At 36.9% G+C, this 21,040-nt stretch overlaps 1 protein-coding gene across 2 annotated transcripts in view; it reads left to right on the top strand.

Moving 5' to 3' along the window:
• The window catches only part of LOC149784961 (serine/threonine-protein kinase BRSK2-like), a 250,696-nt gene that overhangs the window by 72,756 nt on the left and 156,900 nt on the right, over window positions 1–21,040 (top strand). For both annotated transcript variants that reach the window (XM_089978615.1, XM_089978614.1), the window contains exons 2-4: window positions 5,493–5,587; window positions 11,804–11,889; window positions 20,465–20,605. In XM_089978615.1, the coding sequence (XP_089834741.1) occupies window positions 5,493–5,587; window positions 11,804–11,889; window positions 20,465–20,605 (322 nt within the window). The remainder of the gene's footprint in view (window positions 1–5,492; window positions 5,588–11,803; window positions 11,890–20,464; window positions 20,606–21,040) is intronic.

Genomic DNA, 21,040 nt, shown 5'->3' with positions numbered 1-21,040 from the left:
GTCTCCATACAAAAATAATTGCTCCGTTTAGCAAAAAAACCCAAAAAACTCCAACTTTTACACTTCTGCTCATGCGCGAGTCAAATAGCCAATGAAAAACAATGTTTCTAACACAACTAGGCAGTATGTTATTGAAAGATCACCGGGGATTTGCTGTTTTCGGACCTATTCAGAAATAGCTTTCAAAATGCTTCCTACTCGATTTTCAGGCAAAAATAACAAAAACCTCCAGGGGTTAATGTGTTAAATCCTGATTATTGAATGCTCTGCACCTTAACTGTCATCAAGAAACTTCCAGACAAAATTAAAAACTTATCTATCCCTATGGACTTTTACAGTGGTGGCCATGTGCTAAATGGGGGTGGGGCGAGTGGCAGAGTGGTCTAAAGCGCTCACCGTTACAGATCACTGCCATCTCACCTCTGTCTGCATGGGTTCAAGTCTAGGGCTCGGCCAGTGTGAGTATGTGAGAAAGCTTGCCAGTAGCTTCTCGTGTGTTGGTGGATCTTCATGAGGTTTTCCCAGGTTTTTCCTCCATCATCTATACTGGCCGCCATTTAAAACCTATCTTGTGCTGAAAAATGGCATTAAACCCTACAACAGCAACAACAGCAACTAAATTTGGGTCAAGAAAAGAGCACATCATGTGGAATTGTCACAGTATAGAGTAGGACAGATTTGTTTATCAATATGCATAGCATTCATTGTGACATCACAGCATGCAACATTCAGTCCGGATTGTAGTGGGTCACATCTTTAGGTTCATTTTGTCCAAAAATGTATACTTACTTTAACATTGATTTTGCCATATGCACTTCTTGAGGCATCTAAATAATGACCTTCCAAAGGAATATGGATGTATAAGAATCCAAATGAAGTGAAAACTTGCCACTTATAGATTTGTAGAATCAAATTCTAAAAAGTAAAACCTAAATAGTCGGTGTTGAATGACTAGTGTGATTTTTACTATAGGTTACATAATTGGTTATGTTGATGTACAATAAGGGAACGGTTGAAATGGCTTAAGTGCAGGGATATGAATGTTTTTGATCACACATCTACTTTCAGATTTGCTGACGTATATTGAATGGTTATACTATTTCAAATATAGTTTTAGTAAGAATTAGTAACCTGCATTGGGATTGGATAAACTTGCATCATGTGATGCAGAAAAAGTTATTCATTCACAACACCTGTCAGGAACTTTTTATGTGTTCATACACTTGGACAGTACAGTATTTGTAAACAATGGTTACAGTATTAGTTCTGTTATTTCCTGAGATTTATTATTATATTTATATAATTATTTGTTACTCTGCCATCTGCTTATGTGACCTATAATCAATTTTCACACTTCATAAATTCAGTAAGTTATAAAATTCAAATATTAATGCATTACCAATTATATTTCAAAAATCTGAAAACAAAGAACAGTTATCTGTTTCTAACACACTTTGGAAAATTTGTCAGAAAATACCCCAAAATATATACTGCCTACACGCTTATAATTCATATCCAACTACAGGCTGCATAGACCCAGATCTGTCACTACATAATGTGCCAGCAAATCTGTGTCTTTATAGTTAGTAAGGAGTAATCTTTTGAGCAACAACACAAACCTAGATGTGCCTGTGAATTATGTGTGTGTTCTTCATGGTTGAACCTTACTTACAAGTTAGTGTAAATATATTTTGGGCATGCTACATTTTCAAATAATTTTTATGTTTGGTTAAGTAGTTTTAAAAGAAATGATGTTTTGAACGTTCTGGATTAGGATTTTTTTAATACAAACATTTTAAGTATTTTTTACAGAAACTTTGTTAAGTAGCTTTACTCAGAGTTTCCCTATACCCACTGATACAGTGATGTACCTGACCTGATTTATTTAGTATGCCCATTATACACTGTGTACATGACCTGATTGATTTGGTATGTCCATTGATACACTGTGTACATGACCTGATTGATTTGGTATGCCCATTATACACTGTGTACATGACCTGATTGATTTTAATGCCTATTGCTACACTGTGTACATGACCTGACTGATTTGGTATGCCCATTATACACTGTGTACATGACCTGATTGATTTGGTATGCCCATTGATACACTGTGTACATGACCTGATTGATTTGGTATGCACATTGATACACTGTGTACATGACCTGATTGATTTATTGATTTGGTATGCCCATTGATATACTGTGTACATGACCTGATTGATTTGGTATGCCCATTATACACTGTGTACATGACCTGATTGATTTGGTATGCCCATTATACTTTGTGTACTTGACCTGATTGATTTGGTATGCCCATTGTACACTGTGTACATGACCTGATTGATTTGGTATGACCATTATACTTTGTGTACATGACCTGATTGATTTGGTATGCCCATTGATACACTGTGTACATGACCTGATTGATTTGGTATGCCCATTATACTTTGTGTACATGACCTGATTGATTTGGTATGCCCATTATACACTGTGTACATGACCTGATTGATTTGGTATGCCCATTATACTTTGTGTACATGACCTGATTGATTTGGTATGCCCATTATACTTTGTGTACATGACCTGATTGATTTGGTATGCCCATTATACACTGTGTACATGACCTGATTGATTTGGTATGCCCATTATACACTGTGTACATGACCTGATTGATTTGGTATGCCCATTATACTTTGTGTACATGACCTGATTGATTTGGTATACCCATTATACACTATGTACATGACCTGACTGATTTTGTATGCCCATTATACAATGTGTACATGACCTAATTGATTTGGTATGCCCATTATACACTGTGTACATGACCTGATTGATTTGTATGCCTGTTGATACACTGTGTACATGACCTGATTGATTTGGTATGCACATTGATACACTGTGTACATGACCTGATTGATTTATTGATTTGGTATGCCCATTGATATACTGTGTACATGACCTGATTGATTTGGTATGCCCATTATACACTGTGTACATGACCTGATTGATTTGGTATGTCCATTGATACACTGTGTACATGACCTGATTGATTTGGTATGCCTGTTGATACACTGTGTACATGACCTGATTAATTTGGTATTGACATTGATACACTGTGTACATGACCTGATTGATTTGGTATGCCCACTATACACTGTGTACATGACCTGATTGATTTGGTATGCACATTGATACACTGTTTACATGACCTGATTGATTTGGTATGCCTGTTGATACACTGTTTACATGAACTGATTGATTTGGTATGCCTGTTGATACACCATGCACATTGCCTGATTGATTTTGATGCCCATCGATACACTGTGTACATTACATGATTGATTTGGTATGTCCATTGATACACTGTGTACATGGCCTGAGTGATTTGGTATGCCCATTGATACACTGTGTACATGACCTGATTGATTTTGATGGACATTGATACACTGTGTACATGACCTGATTGATTTGTATGCCCATTGATACACTGTGTACATGACCTGATTGATTCTGATTCCCATTGATACACTATGTACATGACCTGATTGATTTGGTATGCCCATTATACACTATGTACATGACCTGACTGATTTTGTATGCCCATTATACAATGTGTACATGACCTAATTGATTTGGTATGCCCATTATACACTGTGTACATGACCTGATTGATTTGTATGCCTGTTGATACACTGTGTACATGACCTGATTGATTTGGTATGCACATTGATACACTGTGTACATGACCTGATTGATTTATTGATTTGGTATGCCCATTGATATACTGTGTACATGACCTGATTGATTTGGTATGCCCATTATACACTGTGTACATGACCTGATTGATTTGGTATGTCCATTGATACACTGTGTACATGACCTGATTGATTTGGTATGCCTGTTGATACACTGTGTACATGACCTGATTAATTTGGTATTGACATTGATACACTGTGTACATGACCTGATTGATTTGGTATGCCCACTATACACTGTGTACATGACCTGATTGATTTGGTATGCACATTGATACACTGTTTACATGACCTGATTGATTTGGTATGCCTGTTGATACACTGTTTACATGAACTGATTGATTTGGTATGCCTGTTGATACACCATGCACATTGCCTGATTGATTTTGATGCCCATCGATACACTGTGTACATTACATGATTGATTTGGTATGTCCATTGATACACTGTGTACATGGCTTGAGTGATTTGGTATGCCCATTGATACACTGTGTACATGACCTGATTGATTTTGATGGACATTGATACACTGTGTACATGACCTGATTGATTTGTATGCCCATTGATACACTGTGTACATGACCTGATTGATTTTAATGCCCATTGATACACTGTGTACATGACCTGATTGATTTAGTATGCCCATTGATACACTGTGTACATGACCTGATTGATTTTGATTCCCATTGATACACTGTGTACATGACCTGATTGATTTGGTATGCCTATTGATACACTGTGTACATGACCTGATTGATTTTGATGCCCATTGATACACTTAGATTTTATATCATGTAAGCAACATTTTTTGGTTTCTTTTCAGCCATTTGGTTTTACTGGGGTGGGGGGCATTCTTTAGTGAAATCCTTTTTAGAACAGTTACCTACTTAAAAGTACTTGCCCAGTGCAGATGAAATTTGGTAGGTCTGAATATATGTATCGGTCTTTGACAAACTTGTACATCATCATTTGATCCCATCCATTACTCTTTACATCCACACATTTGTATGCCTGTACATACATCTACCACCCTGACAAGTTTGCTAGCAAGATTATGCAGAATCTACATGATGTAGAAGCATAAAATTTGGCAGGTACATTTCTGTACCTATGCAGTTGACCCTGATTAGATTTTTAGATTATTACAGCAGTTTTCCTCAATATTACAAAACCCATTTTTGAACTTTTTGGGACTTTTTTTTAATACAAAAATCATATTGGCACAATTGAGCAAAAGCCACTTGAGTTAGATTAATTAAATTTGGTTAGCAAATGATATTTATATGTAGATAACCATATTTTTTCAATCCAGTGCATAATGCACTGGCAGTTCTGGGTCTATGCAGTTTTTTAGGAATAATCAATAGAAGAAACATCCTAGACCCTGATCTGTCAGCACATTTTGCAATGGCAGATCAGTTTCTTTGTTGTTTCCAGTTTGATGCGACTTGTGAGTACATACAGTACCAGTAGTTGTCTCTCACTGTGAACAACCTCAGCATAACATACACTTTTGTGACTCCCTGAAACAATGTTACAGTGAAGGATCACTGTGGACTCCCTGAAACAATGTTACAGTGAAGGATCACTGTGGACTCCCTGAAACAATGTTACAGTGAAGGATCATTGTGTTGATAATATTCCTTGTGCAAATAGTTTTTAGAACAATCTGATACATGTAGAATGTGATATAAGCACAATGTGTTACCTACTTCTTTCTTTGCTTTCTAGGTCTGGTGAAGCTTGGTATTCACTGTGCGACTGGAAAGAGAGTAGCCATTAAAATCGTGAACAGAGAAAAGCTTAGTGAATCTGTGTTAATGAAGGTAAGAATGTTTTCAGGCTTTTATCAGACAAAAGCTTTTCCTGTACTTTCTACAGATAATATTTGTCAAGCCCACATTAATGGTAAGGCAAGACATAGCAGTGGCATCTCCACTGGTATTGTGGTCATGATCAGTTTGCTAAAGTTCTGGTTCGGATTTTTTCCTTTGCGTATGTTTTCTAAACCCTGATTTATTCTCATTATATCTGGCATGGATTATTATGAAATTATGAAAATTCATTTTGTGACATCTTTGTTCAGGATGATAATTGTAGAAAATATTTAAAGCCGTCACCCTTCCTAATGAACAGAAGTTTATAGGCACTGTCCATATTACTCAAGCACCAAGTAATGCAAGATATCATTGTTTAATGAGGTCAAAGACTGAATTTCATTAAAGTAACAAGGTAAAACGACAAGCAATGAACAATTGAATAAATGCCTGAAAGAGTTGGCACTTAAGCACACTCTCTTTTAATTGACATGTGTGAAATCTAAAGCAGTGTAGAATACAGTGCACATACCTTTTGCATTGACCTTGAAAATTCATTCTGTGACATCCTTGCTTGTCCTTTGACCTTGGGGTAAAAGGTCACAGTACTAAAAAATGCGTGCTAAGGTTTTGTTAAAGTTTTTGTATGCCTGCCATAAAGTGGAACATAATAAGTTATACGTGTCTGCTGATTGAAATGTCAGTAACCAATTTGGTTTCTGCACAATAACTTTAGTTATTCTACAGTTACCAAACTTTTGTGATGGCTTGCACTCGGGATAAGGAAGAATCCTATTGATTTTTAATTCATAGGGCGAGGTCACTGTGATTAAAAGAAATATGGTTTCTGCATAATGACCTCAGTTCTCTATTGTCTGTGGTTACCAAACTTTGTGGATGGATTGCACCTGATGTAAGGAAGAACCGTACTGAATTTGGAGGCTAAAGGTCAAAAAGTCAGAGGCACCGTGACTGAAATAATTCAATGACTTAGTTTACATGATGAACCTCAACCAAACTTTGTGGACACTTGCACATGGATAAGGAAGAAGGTCAAAGGCCACAGTCAGTGAATGAAGAAAAATGGTCTCTGCATGATAGCATTAGTTTATCACAGACCTGGTCTTAACTTTGTGGGTGGCTTGAATGCAGGATAAGTAGGAAGCCTAACAATATTAGGATCAAAAGAGCCAAGTTCAAAGTCACTCAGACTGAGGTGGGAAAATGGTTTCTGCAGAAAATACTGAGTTATCTATACAGGGGACTATTAAGCAGAGTGGGGTGAGGGTTGTCAAATAGTGTGCCATTCGCAAAGTACTCTTTGTTTCTTTGCTTATATTTTCTAAACTACTTGATGTTCAGCCTCAGATGCATCATTGTGAAGCTAAGAAAGTTCATTCTGTGACATGTTTGACCTTTGTGTCAAAATTGGGTTAAAGTGTTTTTAATTTGCTTTTATTTCCTAAACCCCTTGATGAATTGTCTTCATTCTTGGGATGAATCATTATGAATCCAAGACAATTCATTCTGTGTCAAGACCATTGGACCTTGGCATCAAGCTTACAGTCATAGAAAAATTCATGTTAACAAGGTTCTCATGAAAAGTACTTAAATTTGCTGTCAGCTCTAAAAAGTAGTGGAAAAGTGCTACAAGATGCTGCACAGTCCTTGAAAAGTGCTTGAATTTTGAAACAAACATTTTTGGGGAAAGATTAATCTTTGATGTAAATATGAAGAAAAAAACCCCAACAGATCAATTACATAAGGCAGAAATTTGATCTTCAATAATTATTAGACTCCCATATTGGGTCTCTCATGTTCTGCAGTACTTCCATTTGAAGTGTTTATTGTGATCAATAGTGCTCAGCCTAGATTGCAATAGATCCATAGATCCATTTTGATTATTGAAAGAGTTGTTGTTCTTGATGTCTTAGAATAAAATGAGGGCCCACTGTTGGGTGTAGGTTGTTTACATTGACCAGGAAGTGGATACTGGCATTAGAAATAAATGCTTAAGTTTGAAAGAAATAGTTGTTTTGTTTCCTGTTTGACTCAGTTGTTCCATCATTACTTAAAATAGCTTTTGGACTACTGAAATTTGCTAGCAGAGAAGTACTTTATTTTGAAACTGGATGGCCTACTCTCACAGAAATATGAAACAGAAAGATATCTGCATTTTTTTAAATATAAACTTATCGACAACCAGTTTCTGAATTATGTAATCGATTTACTTCCTCCCTGTTCACAACACAGTGCCTTATCATCTGAGAAACTAGAAAAAATATTGTTTGGTATCAGTGTAGAATAGCTTTGTTCCAAAAATCATATATACCAAAACGTATTGACTCGTGGAACAATCTTCCACAATCCATAAGAAATCTATGTCTGTATTAACTTTCAAAAGTAAAATTGTTCTTCAGTGGACCTTCCTTGTCTAGAAATAGGACACTTAACTTCTAAGCATCTATGACTGTTTTAATTAAAATCAAATACTTTTCCATCTGCTTTTGGTCCAAAGTCAGGTTTGAATTGGTTAACTCGTAGGCATATTACCTCAACCTCAACCTCAACTGGTGTCCATTTTTTTTTTCTGGTCTTTTTTCTTTGTTTGGTCTGCAATATTCCATTTGCAAATTGAGTTTACCTTTGAAATAATTAGGAAAGTTTTGAAATAAAAGTTTATAATGTAAACATTAATAACAAAAATACTTTTTTAAATGTTCATGATTTTACCCATTTGCTAATTTAAGAAAATCAGAAACTGTCAATCATTAATACTTCATTTCTTCAGTTTGCTATACCAATTAATATGCATCAGGATCAAAAGCAATGACGATTTCATTTATACATTGAACAATTAACTAAACATACTTTTGGAGAAAAAATTAATATTTTGCGATTCCATTTCAGATGATTTCCATTTTTCCACACACAGTGACATGGAAAATTTGTTTTTTAAATATCTAGTATTCTTAGATTTTTGAATTAAGAAGATAAGGCGTTCTTCTCCAGAATTTAACAAATAAAAGATTTATGATAGCAAGTCACATGTGAATCATTTACATTCTGCACAAAAAGCCTTTAAAATTTGTATATAATGTGACAAACTGTCACAATATTTTAAATATTTCTTTTAAAAATAATAATTATAAATAATTCAAACAGATTCTATATTTGTAAATTAATGGGTTATTTTGAAGTCTTATCATAAAATGGGAAATATTATAATTCCATTTTGCATAGAACTGTACCATTTTGCTCCATTTTGTAAAAAACACTCCATTGCGCATTAAAAACCTGCCTTTGTATTTGTTCTTATTGTGTTTATTGTTATCGGCATTTAATTTATAACATTATATACTTCCATGTTGGTGGCCAAGTGGTTAGACCATACACCTTGGGCATGGGAGGTTGTGGGTTTGAACCCCGACCGAGCCATATTAAAGACATATAAAAATGGTACCTACAACTGCTGTGCTAGGTGCTCAGAATCTAGAGGATAGCGATAGGACTGGTTGGCCTAATGTCAGAAAAATGTGACTTGGTGTGATAGGATGCTACATGTCTGTGGCATGATGCCTGAGTGCTAGACATCACTATAAACTGACACACTGCAGACATCATAGTGATATTACTGATTTTTTAAAAAAATTGTGTTAAAAATCCAGATCATACACACACAGACACATACACACAGACAAACACACACATGTGATGTAATGGTAAAACTTATAATTTTAGCAAGTGATAACTTACATAGAACAGGTTAAAATGATTTTCAAAAATATATATTTATGTGGTAGTACAAAGGCATGCCTGTTTTATTAGCATCATTGGTCAAGAGCAGAAGAGCTTATGGGACAGTCAGTTACCTGTTGTACATTACCACAAGTTTGTTATAGTTTTTCCACCTAAACTATTTTGAAGATTGTAATGAAACTTTACAAACACATTCATCCCATGATCTGGTTGGGCCTAGATGAAAATGGTTTTGGCACATCCAATATGGTCGCCACAATGGCTATCTTTAAAATCTTGTTATTGCTGCTTATTCTGATTGGATGGTCATACCAGCATGGGGTTTTCACTGAGAGACCTATGATGTCTAGTGGGCCTAAATCATAATGGTGCCCATCTAACATCCAATATGGCTGTCATAGCAACCTTCATGAAAATCTTGTTATGGCTACTCCTTTTGGCCATATCAATAAAATAAGATGTCCAGTTGTTCCTTAATGAAAATGGTACTAATTTTTGACATCAAGCATCACCACCATGCAACACGGCTGCCTAAGTGACCATCATAAGAATTTATCACTAGTCCAGCTGTAAGGATTTTCATATTGATATGGAGTTATCAGTGTTTCACTTCATTTAATGTCTAGTCAGCAATATCTTGACATTGTCAGAGACAAATTAAGTGTTCTTTTGTTAATGTTAGGTTAAAGGACAAAGGCTATAACCAAAATGTTTGCATAGCACTTTCAGAAGTTTTGTCGACATGTTATCTCAAACATGTTGCAAAATATTTTCTTACCAAATTTTGTATTTTAAAATTTTATCCTTTGCTTTGAATACTGACCTCCAACTCAGATCACATATGCCAATTTAGATTTTAAAAAATTAAGACCATGTTGTGGAAAGATCAAAAGCTTAGATTGCCTACCATTGGTAGAATTAATTTTTTTAAGGTGAAATAACTGTTATGTTACAGATGAAGAATCCCCTATTCTGTAAATAGCTACACAGCAGACACTCTTAGCAAGAATTCATACATTTAAACCCGGCTCTAAAATGATGGAAAATATCTTTAAGGAACAAAATAAAAATAAAGAATAAATAAAATTATAAATAATTGCAATTATAAGAGTTTATCATGGCATAAACTATCATTTGCAAGCAGCCTACACAACACGTTTTGGACATTATTTGCTGTGATTTGGTAACTGACCATTTATACCACGATAAGCTCTGAAAAATAAATATTAAACTCTTAAATAAATATTATGGTAGCTTCTCTTGAGTATGCTTGCAGAATAGATGTTGTCTGTTCCATGTCTATACTTCCTAATTATGGCTGATCCATGTCTTTACTTCCTCATTATGGTTGTTTTTTGTTTTTACTTCGTCATTATGGATGTTTTCTGTCATTACTTCCTCATTATGGCTGTTCTATGTCTTTACTTCCTCATTATGGCTGTTCTATGTCTTTACTTCCTCATTATGGCTGTTCCATGTCTCTACTTCCTCATTATGGCTGTTCCATGTCCTTACTTCCTCATTATGGCTTTCTATGTCTTTACTTCCTCATTATGGCTGTTCCATGTCCTTACTTCCTCATTATGGCTGTTCTATGTCTTTACTTCCTCATTATGGCTGTTCTATGTCTTTACTTCCTCATTATGACTGTTCCATGTCCTTACTTCCTCATTATGGCTGTTCTATGTCTTTACTTCCTCATTATGGCTGTTCTATGTCTTTACTTCCTCATTATGGCTGTTCTATGTCTTTACTTCCTCATTATGGCTGTTCTATGTCTTTACTTCCTCATTATGGCTGTTCCATGTCTTTACTTCCTCATTATGGCTGTTCCATGTCTTTACTTCCTCATTATGGCTGTTCCATGTCTTTACTTCCTCATTACAGCTGTTCTATGTCTTTACTTCCTCATTATGACTGTTCCATGTCCTTACTTCCTCATTATGGCTGTTCTATGTCTTTACTTCCTCATTATGGCTGTTCTATGTCTTTACTTCCTCATTATGGCTGTTCTATGTCTTTACTTCCTCATTATGGCTGTTCCATGTCTTTACTTCCTCATTATGGCTGTTCCATGTCTTTACTCCCTCATTATGGCTGTTACATGTCTTTACTTCCTCATTATGACTGTTCCATGTCTTTACTTCCTCATTATGGTTGTTTTTTGTTTTTACTTCCTCATTATGGATGTTTTCTGTGATTACTTCCTCATTATGACTGTTCTATGTCTTTACTTCCTCATTATGGCTGATCCATGTCTTTACTTCCTCATTATGGCTGTTCTATGTCTTTACTTTCTCATTATGGCTGTTCTATGTCTTTACTTCCTCATTATGGCTGTTCCATGTCTTTACTTCCTCATTATGGCTGTTCCATGTCTTTACTTCATCATTATGGCTGTTCTATGTCTTTACTTCCTTATTATGACTAAATACTGTCTGTGAATTTTGTATTCTTTTTTTTCAGGTGGAAAGAGAGATTGCCATCATGAAGTTGATTGAACACCCACATGTGCTTGGCCTGTATGATGTATATGAAAATAAGAAATACTTGTATGTATAGTCAATAAATATTGTATTTACCCACCAAATAGCAAACAACATAGAACCAGACCTACGTTTGTATAATGTACGAGGAAATTAGGGTATATGGCCCAAAAAAATTGTTTCTTATTGCAATGGTTTTAAAATTATGGTTGGTAGGTAGCTTTTTTATTTAAAGAAACGAAACAACGTTATATATATTATAATGATTAGTACATATAATATAATATGTGCTTCAAGTATTGGGCAAAACCAGCTCAGTAAAAAAATAGGGACAGTCAGTCGACCAGAAACACATCTCTTTTGGCCTGAGCTGTTCATTGTAGACCCTGATAATGATCAGCTGGCACATAATGTAATGGCAGATTGGGGTCCCTAGTGTTGGAAGCTGTGGGCACATTATAAATGGTTAAATACAGTATACTACCATATATACTTACTTACAAGAGGAGTCCAAATGCAAACTGCCCACACCCAGATCTGCCTTCACATAATGTGCCAGCAAATTGGAGTCTCTGCAGTTTATTAAGAATAATCAGTACAAGAAACAACATAGACCCTGATCTACAGGCACATTATGCTATGGCTGATCTGGATCTTCATTGTTTGCAGTTTGACTCAACTTATAAGAAAGTATTTATGGTACGTTACATGCAGTATATACTATCTTCTTTAATTTTAAAGCTACAAAAGCTTTTTATGTCCAGAAGTTGTTCATAATGAACAAAATTGAAGATTGAACCATCACAGTTAAAAACAATGTCTGTGGTGGTGATGGGGGCCAACAAACTTGTTTTAATAACAGCAATCACTTATCCTGCCACTTTTGTGTAGCACACCTTTTTGTGATGAAAACTCACTGTCAGTGTGACCTTTTTGCATACCACCCTGTATATTGCATGATTATGTGCAGAAGGTAGATATTACCTGTCATTCTCTTTCACTGATGCCATACTGTGTAGACTTTTGCCAAAACTGTTACCAGAGAAATTACACCTGTAACAACTTACCATAAATAAATGGTCTTCTGCTGTTTTTAATTAGTCTTGGTGTTACAAGTGTCTGTTTCGTTTTATAAGAAACCATATCATAGTCTTTTCCCTTGAGAATTTTGTTCTTTAAAAGACTTCCAAGGCTACCTCATGTTCACTCTTTTAGGTGGACAGATGTTCCTTACATATATACAAAACACTCTGGCATGGGTAAGTGCTTGTGTTCTATGGAAAATAACAATACTCCCTGCCGAATGGTGAGGATATCATTTCCTTTACCTTCAGTTTCATGTATGCTTTTTATGTTTGCCCATGCTACATGTTGACATTGCATATGTATTTGCCTGCTGTTTAGTAAACAAACTTTACAAGTGAATTATCATATTTTTCAATAAGAAAATCTATAGGAAATTTCCATGAGGTTAACTCTCTTGTTTACAGTCCAATCCCCAAACTCCTGCTAGAAAACCTCATCACTCATCTCGTCACCGCAGATCCAAGAGGAAGCTCTCTAGCTCTTCTTCCTTTCCTACCATAGGAAAGAGAGAGGGGATAGCCCTAACAAATTAACCTCTCTCCTGCCATGCATCCCATTCCTACATGTCCCTGTAGATGTTTGCCTAGACCTCTTCTCAGGGGCTTGATCATGCATCACGGGGCCCCAAGTGGCTGAGTGGTCTAAAGCGCTCTCCATTACGGAACACTGCCATCTTATCTCTGTCTGTGCCTGTTCGAGTGTCGGATTCAGCCAATGTGGTTATGTGAGAAAGCTTGCCAGTAGCTTCTCATGGATCGGTGGTTCTTTCTGGGGTTTTCCCCGGGTTCTTCCTCCACCATTAATACTGGCCCCCACGTATAGCCTATCATGTGCTGAAAAATGGCGTTAAACCCCACAACAACAACAACAATCATGCATCACGGGAATGTGGGGATGACTTCCTCATGAACCAAATTTAGTCGGGTTCCTCTGGATCAGATAGATTGAATCCTGGCTCTCCTATAGATGTTAGGAGCAAAAGCATGTTATCTACTCGCCTTTACCTTTATTGCTGCCCGACTCAGGACCTTGAATGTCACTGCTGATTGGCTCCTTTAGGATGTCTCCTGATCAGTCCTCTACAGTTCCTTCTTCTTGCATGGTGGAAACCACACACATATTCTTTATTAACACTGATCACTCAAGGACCAGATTTTCATCACCATTTGCTTTGGTGGATGAATCGAGACAAAGTCCTATTGGGGGTTCCCATGCACACACATGATCCCAACTCCTGTATGTTTGCTGATGTGACAGATTCTGGTTGGGGTGCTCATTTAGAGCCTGATGCTATAATTCTCCATGGTTCTTGGAATCAGGTTGAAATAATCCTTCCATTTCAACAACCTGGAAATGAAAGCAGTATTTCTAGCATTCCAAGGGTGTATCCGTAGAATAAGGGGCTGATGTGTCCATCATAGCATAGCTATGATGTCACAAAGGCACAGATGCCTCTTCTCTTGTTTGGAGAGCTGTAACCTTTTCATCTGAGCCTCAGAGAATTTCGCAATATGAATTCACCATATTCTGGGAAAAATACACTAATTTGCAGACAGCTTTTACATTACAAACTGGACTGTCCTCACAGAATCATCACTTCACCACAGTAATAGAATCCCTGTTCTCCCTCTGGGGAAGATCTCCTAGTAGACCTGTTTGTAACCAGGCTCAACAACAAGAAACTTCCCTTTTATATGTCTCCTTTTCCAGATCAGAGAGCATGGGCGGTAGATGCAATCAGCATCCATTGGGATCGCCAATTTGCTTATGCCTTCCCACCTTTCTGACTGATATTACAAGTTCTGCAAAATGTCAGAACTTCACTGCTCAGAACATTCTTATCACCCCAATATGTCCCCAGTGTTTGTGGTTTAACGATCTCCTAGACCTGTTGATCAATTGACCCAGGACTCTTCCTCACAGGATGGTTTTCCTGTTGCAACCCCGGGGACCCCTTCTCCACAAAAGCCCACACATTTTCCACCATCACGCCTGGCTCATTTATAGCAATCTCTTCACCAGAATAAGTTTTCAGAAGTTGCCAGTTGCATTATTCAAGCCAGGAGAGCTTCTACATCCATGGTCTATTTTGCCAGGTGGAGCATCTTCTGTGATTGGTGCAGTATCTGTCCATCTGTAACTTCATCTGCTGATTTCCTTTTGCTCCCTTTTGAGACCAAAAAATGTTCAGTATCCACTATTAAGACCTATCGAGCTTCCATCGGTTCAGATTTGTACCTTGATGATCTTGTTAAGTATTTTTTACTCCAGAGATCTGTTTCCCACTCTCTTATGCCCAGATGAAATCTTTCTTGTGTTTTATGGTCATTAACCAAGCCCTGTATGAACCATTGGATGAAAGCATCATTCAAAACCACACTCAAACTGTTCCTACTTGCTCTAGCGTTTGCAAGAGGAAGCAGCGAGAGTCATGCCTTGTCTGTTGACACTGGCTGTCTCTGGTTTACAGTGGTTTGCATCCTCCTGTTAGGGAGGTAGAGCACTGCAACAGTAAGTTTCACCCTTCTCTTAGGGAGGCAGAGCACCTCATTCACAGGTTATGCCCTCCAGTTACGGAGGTTGAATACCGCAACAGCATGCTGCTCACTCCCGTTAGGAAGGAAGAGCACAGCAACACATCTCGTGTTTTTGTTTTTCTCTGGGGTCTATTGTTATGGCATAAAATGTGGCCAGGAGAGAGATCAACCTTCCATAGATGGACCTTGCCCTCTATGGTGAATACAACTCAGTTTCTCTGGTTTTGGTTACTTTGACAAGCATCAGTCTACCCACCTAACTGACAAATTCAGCTATGTAATAGCAGCATGATAAGTAATTGCTGCTATTAAAATGTAATTTTTTGGGTGTAAAACGAATTTTAATAAGACAATGCTTACATGCTGCTATTGCTGAATGTCCTTCTCCCACCCCGCTCTGAAGTCTTGCGTAATCACCTTATGTCAAAAGATGACAGGTAATATATACCATCTCCATACAGAGTGGTGTATGTCATACTGACTTTTCTTCACTCTGTGAGGAGGATGTATTCACAGTGAAGTAGATTTATTAACACATCCTAAAGAATAATGTTCTGAATAAACTTTAGTGGCATTCAAAAATAAATCCAAAAAACTAAAGTGTTGATGTGCCTGTGGTGGCCTGAATATTAATGATGCACCAACAGTTTTTTGTTAAATCGCAGTAATAATATCCAAGATTATATCCTTATTTGAATTTCACTAAACAGTCTCTGTTTCCAAAAATATTTTTTTACATGAGCAATTTGTATTTCCGTTGAATAAATAATTTGAATAAATAAATTCCAGCCCATCTGAAATACTGGACAGAATAATAAAACTGATTCCTGCTTCAGATTTTATTACAGGAATAAATACTTTTTTTCTGTAAAAAAAAAGATTTTTTATATTCCTCTACCTGACGGTGACCAGTGATATGAAGGTCTTTCATATTTTTCCGAATCATACTGACCCACCATTAAATGTGGCTACCATTAAAATTTTACCCTCCCCACAAACAGCTTCATTTCAGTAAACATGAAATAGATTTTGACCAGACTTCAAAGAAGACCAATTGCCTTAAAACAAAGTTGCCATAGCTAAAGGAGAAACCTTCACACATATTTTTCTAAAAACTGATGGATAGAATTTGCCAAAATTACACGGAAAGCTTGCTGACAAGATTACTGTTAAAGTTTACTTGCAAATGACACTGATTTCTAACCAAATATAGTTGCTGGTGCATGAAATAGAAGAACCTTTAAATGACTTCTCAAAACCTAATGAAGAGAACAGAATCAGATTTGGGAAAAACCATCTTAGAATGAAGGCTTTTGTACAGATAATGCCAATTTACTCTTAAATAATGCCACCACTTCTAAATTAAAAAAAGTCTTTAAACAACTTCACAAAGAAACCCCACAGAACATAATTTGACCAGAAATGTTACAGACAACATCCTAACATGAAGATCATTTGTACAAGTGATATGAATCTCCCATCCACCTTGGCTACAATACTAAAAATACAAGGCTTAAGATGACTTCTCCAAAACTCCTTTACAGAATTTTACCAAATTGATTCATTGGAAATATGAAGTGCTTATCCAAAATTTGACTAAAATGTATCACAGCATGAGGGCCTTTCAATTCTGGATAGTGGATGCTAGCTGGAATATGGCCCTATCTGCCTGCCAAGGCTCTCAAGGCTTTGGAGCAAAAAGTATGGACACTAGTTACCAAACCAGTCTATTAACCCTTTAGCTACTACAGCTGTTGTGCATTTTCACTACTGCTGAGTGCTACCATATCAGTTACTGAGACTACTGAGGCTGGTTCCTAGGCTGAATACTAGAGCATCATCATACAGAAACTGACAATAAAAACATGGTTACCATATATACTCATGTATAGGCCTGTTCGTGTATAAGCTGACCCCCCCCCAAACTGAACAGGTATAACATTAAAAAGTGCATGACCCGCGTATAAGCTGACCCACAACTCCGAGACATCTCAAGATGCATGAGGTAAGTTCTAGATGCGTTTATTTAGGCAAACTTATTTTAAACAAAAATTACGTGTATACTTAAGTAATTTATCTATTTTCTGTTTTCTTATTGTTTCTGTGTAATTTGTATTTGTGATAATCTGATCGAATGTTGACAAGAATTTAGCAGTCACAAGTTGCTGAAACACTACCTCTCCCTTTTGACTCGATTATTTTTTGTTTATGCATTATTGCATTGGACATTTTATATCGTGCACTGGTAATCACTTGCATCTGGTGTTGAAACAAGACTAACATCAATATCTGATCCATTTTCTAAGAATGATCTATTAAACTCTTCAATATTGCTTGCACTGAACCCTTCAAAGTAGCTCATATCTGAATCGGAATCCATCTTTGTTTATCTCAACTACACGTTTTGTAAAGTGCAGAAAAGCCCTTATATTGTGTCTATATTGAACCTCTCAGCTTTCAAACTTGTATCAAAATGTTGAGAAAATAGTCCTTTCATTGGTTATGTGAATCAAAAATATGTAATCTTCTGTACTTTCAACCAATCAACGTTTAGTTAACATAGTGGTCATGTCTGCATAGATGCGACACTGGGGTTTCAAGTACTGCTGAACTATACGCACATAAGTGACACTGGGGTAGTAAATGAGGCTTATCGACAATGCATATATGTGTTAGTGGGGTTCAGGAGCTGTTTACTGGTGGCGTTTAGATGCAGCAGTTGTAGCGAAAGGGTTAGAGGCCAGACATTGAAACATGCTCTCGATGTCATTGGTGTTTTCTGTAGAGTTTCTTTCACTTCTGTAGGGATATGGCCTTGGAGACAACCAAGGTTTTTCTGGATCACAGCAAAAACCTTTTACAGATTTCCCTTCGCATGCACACACTATTTGGAGGACATATTCATTTTGCTACTCATTATTTCTGGCATCAGCAATGTGAGAGCCAGGCCTCTCTTAACAAGACCCCTTTCTGGAAGATCCATGGCACCCTCTCATCAGTTTAAACAGGGAAAATCAATTTAATTCTCAGCTTAAAACCCCTTTTTCTCCATCATTCTCATCACAATGTGGCAGGCTGGGTCAGGGGCGAAATAGAGTCCAACCATTTACTGCAAAGATCCCCTTTTCTAAGGAGGCAGGCTGTCACCTCTGTAGAGTTCAACCATTTACTGCAAAGTTCTCCTTTTCTAAGGAGGCAGGCTGTCACTTCTTTTCCTTGAGATTTGGTTGGCCTTCATGGACTTAAAAGTTAGAGTAATTTCCACAAAATAATTAACACATTAACCCCTGGAGTTTTTTGTCATTTTCGCCTGAAAATTGAGTAGGAAACACATTTTGAACACTATTTCTGAATAGACTCGAAAACACCAAATCCCCGGTCATCATTCAATAATATACTGCCTGGTTGTGTTAGAAACATTGTTTTTCATTGGCTATTTTACTCGCGCATGAGAAGAGAAGAAGGGTATAAGTTGTATTTGTTTTGTTGTTTTTTGTTTGTTTGTTTTTTTGCTAAACGGAGCAATTATTTTTGTATGGAGACCACTCTTTATTCCAAATGCTCATCGTATCCTACTTTTGTAAAGGCTCATCTGTCTGTTTGCAGTTCATATCAGTTTGCCTTAGATCTGAAACCAAAAAGTCTAAAATCTGGACACAAAATCCGATTCCAACCACGGGCGAATTTTGGGTTAAAAAAAGTCAGGTCCAAAAAATGTTTTTTTTTAATCTGTATTTTGTAGTGCAACTAGATATTCCAGATTATTTGGTATCATTGTAGAGCTACATCTGTCTACCTTTCTATAATACCACCCACTTTAATGTATCATGCATGACCATGATGCTACAGAGCTCAGCAGTAGGTTACTACCTCCTGCCCCGTTAAGTCGTTGCTAGGGGTTAATGTGTTAAGGTGACAAGCCTAACACTAACTTAATGCTGAGCGCAAAGCGAGGCAGCTGTTAGTACCATTTTTTTAAGTCTTTGTCATGGCATGACTGCATTTATGTCTGGAATCATGTTGGTATTCATGGCATGACTGCATTTATGTCTGGAAACATGTTGGTGTTTCATGCCTTGAATGCATTTATGTCTGGAATTGTGTAGGTGTTCTGTGTCATAACTACATTTATATCAGGAATCATGTTGTAAGTAGTGTGAGTGTGTGTGTGTGATTTGGATTTTTAACATAGCTTTAAAAAGTTTTCAGCCATATTGTTACCATGTCTGCAGCTTGACAGTTTATAGTGCTGTCTAGCACTGGGGCATCATGCCGCAGACATGTAGCATGATGTCCCACCCAGTCACATTACCCTGACACCAGACCGACCAGTCCTAACACTAAATACTAACTTAATACTGAGCGCAAAGTGAGGCAGCTGTTAGTACCATTTTTTAAGTCTTTGTTATGACTCAGCCGTAGTTTGAACCCATGACCTCCTGCATCTGAGGCGGGCGCTCTAACCGCTAGGCCACCGGAGCGGTCATTTTATAAGGAAAAGTAATGTAATAAATGAGAGCTGTACTTTTATTCTTCATTATCATCAGGGTCTATTCAAGAACATACAATTGCAATACATGCCAATTCCCCCTTCCAATCAATCCAATACTGTATATGCTTGCTTATAAGTCAAGTTAAACTGCAGACAGTAAAGATCCTGATCTGCTGTAGCATATAACACTTGTGGATCTGGGTCTATATGATTCTACTGATTACTCCTATCAAACTGCACAGACCTAGATCTGTTGGTGCATTATGTGATGGCAGATCTGGGTCTGTGCAGTTTGCAGTTGGACATGACTTATAAGCGAGTATGCACAGTACATGAAAATCCCAAATCATATATGCAATCCCTCCATTGTTAAATATTTCCATTTTTGTTTCAGAATTCCTCCCCTATAATTTTCATTTGTAGAATAGATACTTGATTGGCCCTGTACCTTCACTAATAAATTCTTGGCATGCAAATAGGATATACAGTTAATTTACTGCTATATGTGAAGGATTTCTTGTTCCAGATACCTGGTTTTGGAGCATGTATCTGGAGGGGAGCTGTTTGACTACCTCGTTAAAAAGGGCCGCTTGACTCCAAAGGAAGCCAGAAGGTTCTTCAGACAAATAATCTCAGCTCTAGATTTCTGTCACAGTCATAATATATGGTAAGATCACTCTAACGACTCAGTAACGGAAGCAAATGTTTACATGCTTCTGGCCATGTGAGCTTATGGTATGTAAGTTTGACTTCAAGCCTTTTCCTTCTTTATTTAGAGGAGTTGTGGCACCTAATTACCTGTTTGCCCTGCCCCCAAAATTTTGTTTCCTCAGCTTAATTTTCCCAAGGATTCTTTGATTTGAGTCAAATCCACCACGCATTTCTAAATGATGGGATCTTAAATGAATTTTTCTTCCAAACTATCACAGCATCATCTACAGGATTTATTTTCCGTTATTGCCTGCCTTCTCCCAACTTGTAGTTTCAACAGCAAAACTTCACAAAGGTTTGTTGGATTTCATCCAGATTTGATATGCAGCTTTATTTTGAAAAGACCTTGAAAATAATTGATTTGAAGTAGTTATTTCTCCTGATTGCCCAT

This window comes from Sinohyriopsis cumingii, chromosome 13, assembly GCF_028554795.1.
Source record: "Sinohyriopsis cumingii isolate HCF-2022 chromosome 13, ASM2855479v2, whole genome shotgun sequence".
In the NCBI taxonomy this organism is placed as follows: Eukaryota; Metazoa; Mollusca; class Bivalvia; order Unionida; family Unionidae; genus Sinohyriopsis; species Sinohyriopsis cumingii.
This window is presented reverse-complemented; position numbering and strand designations above follow the sequence as displayed.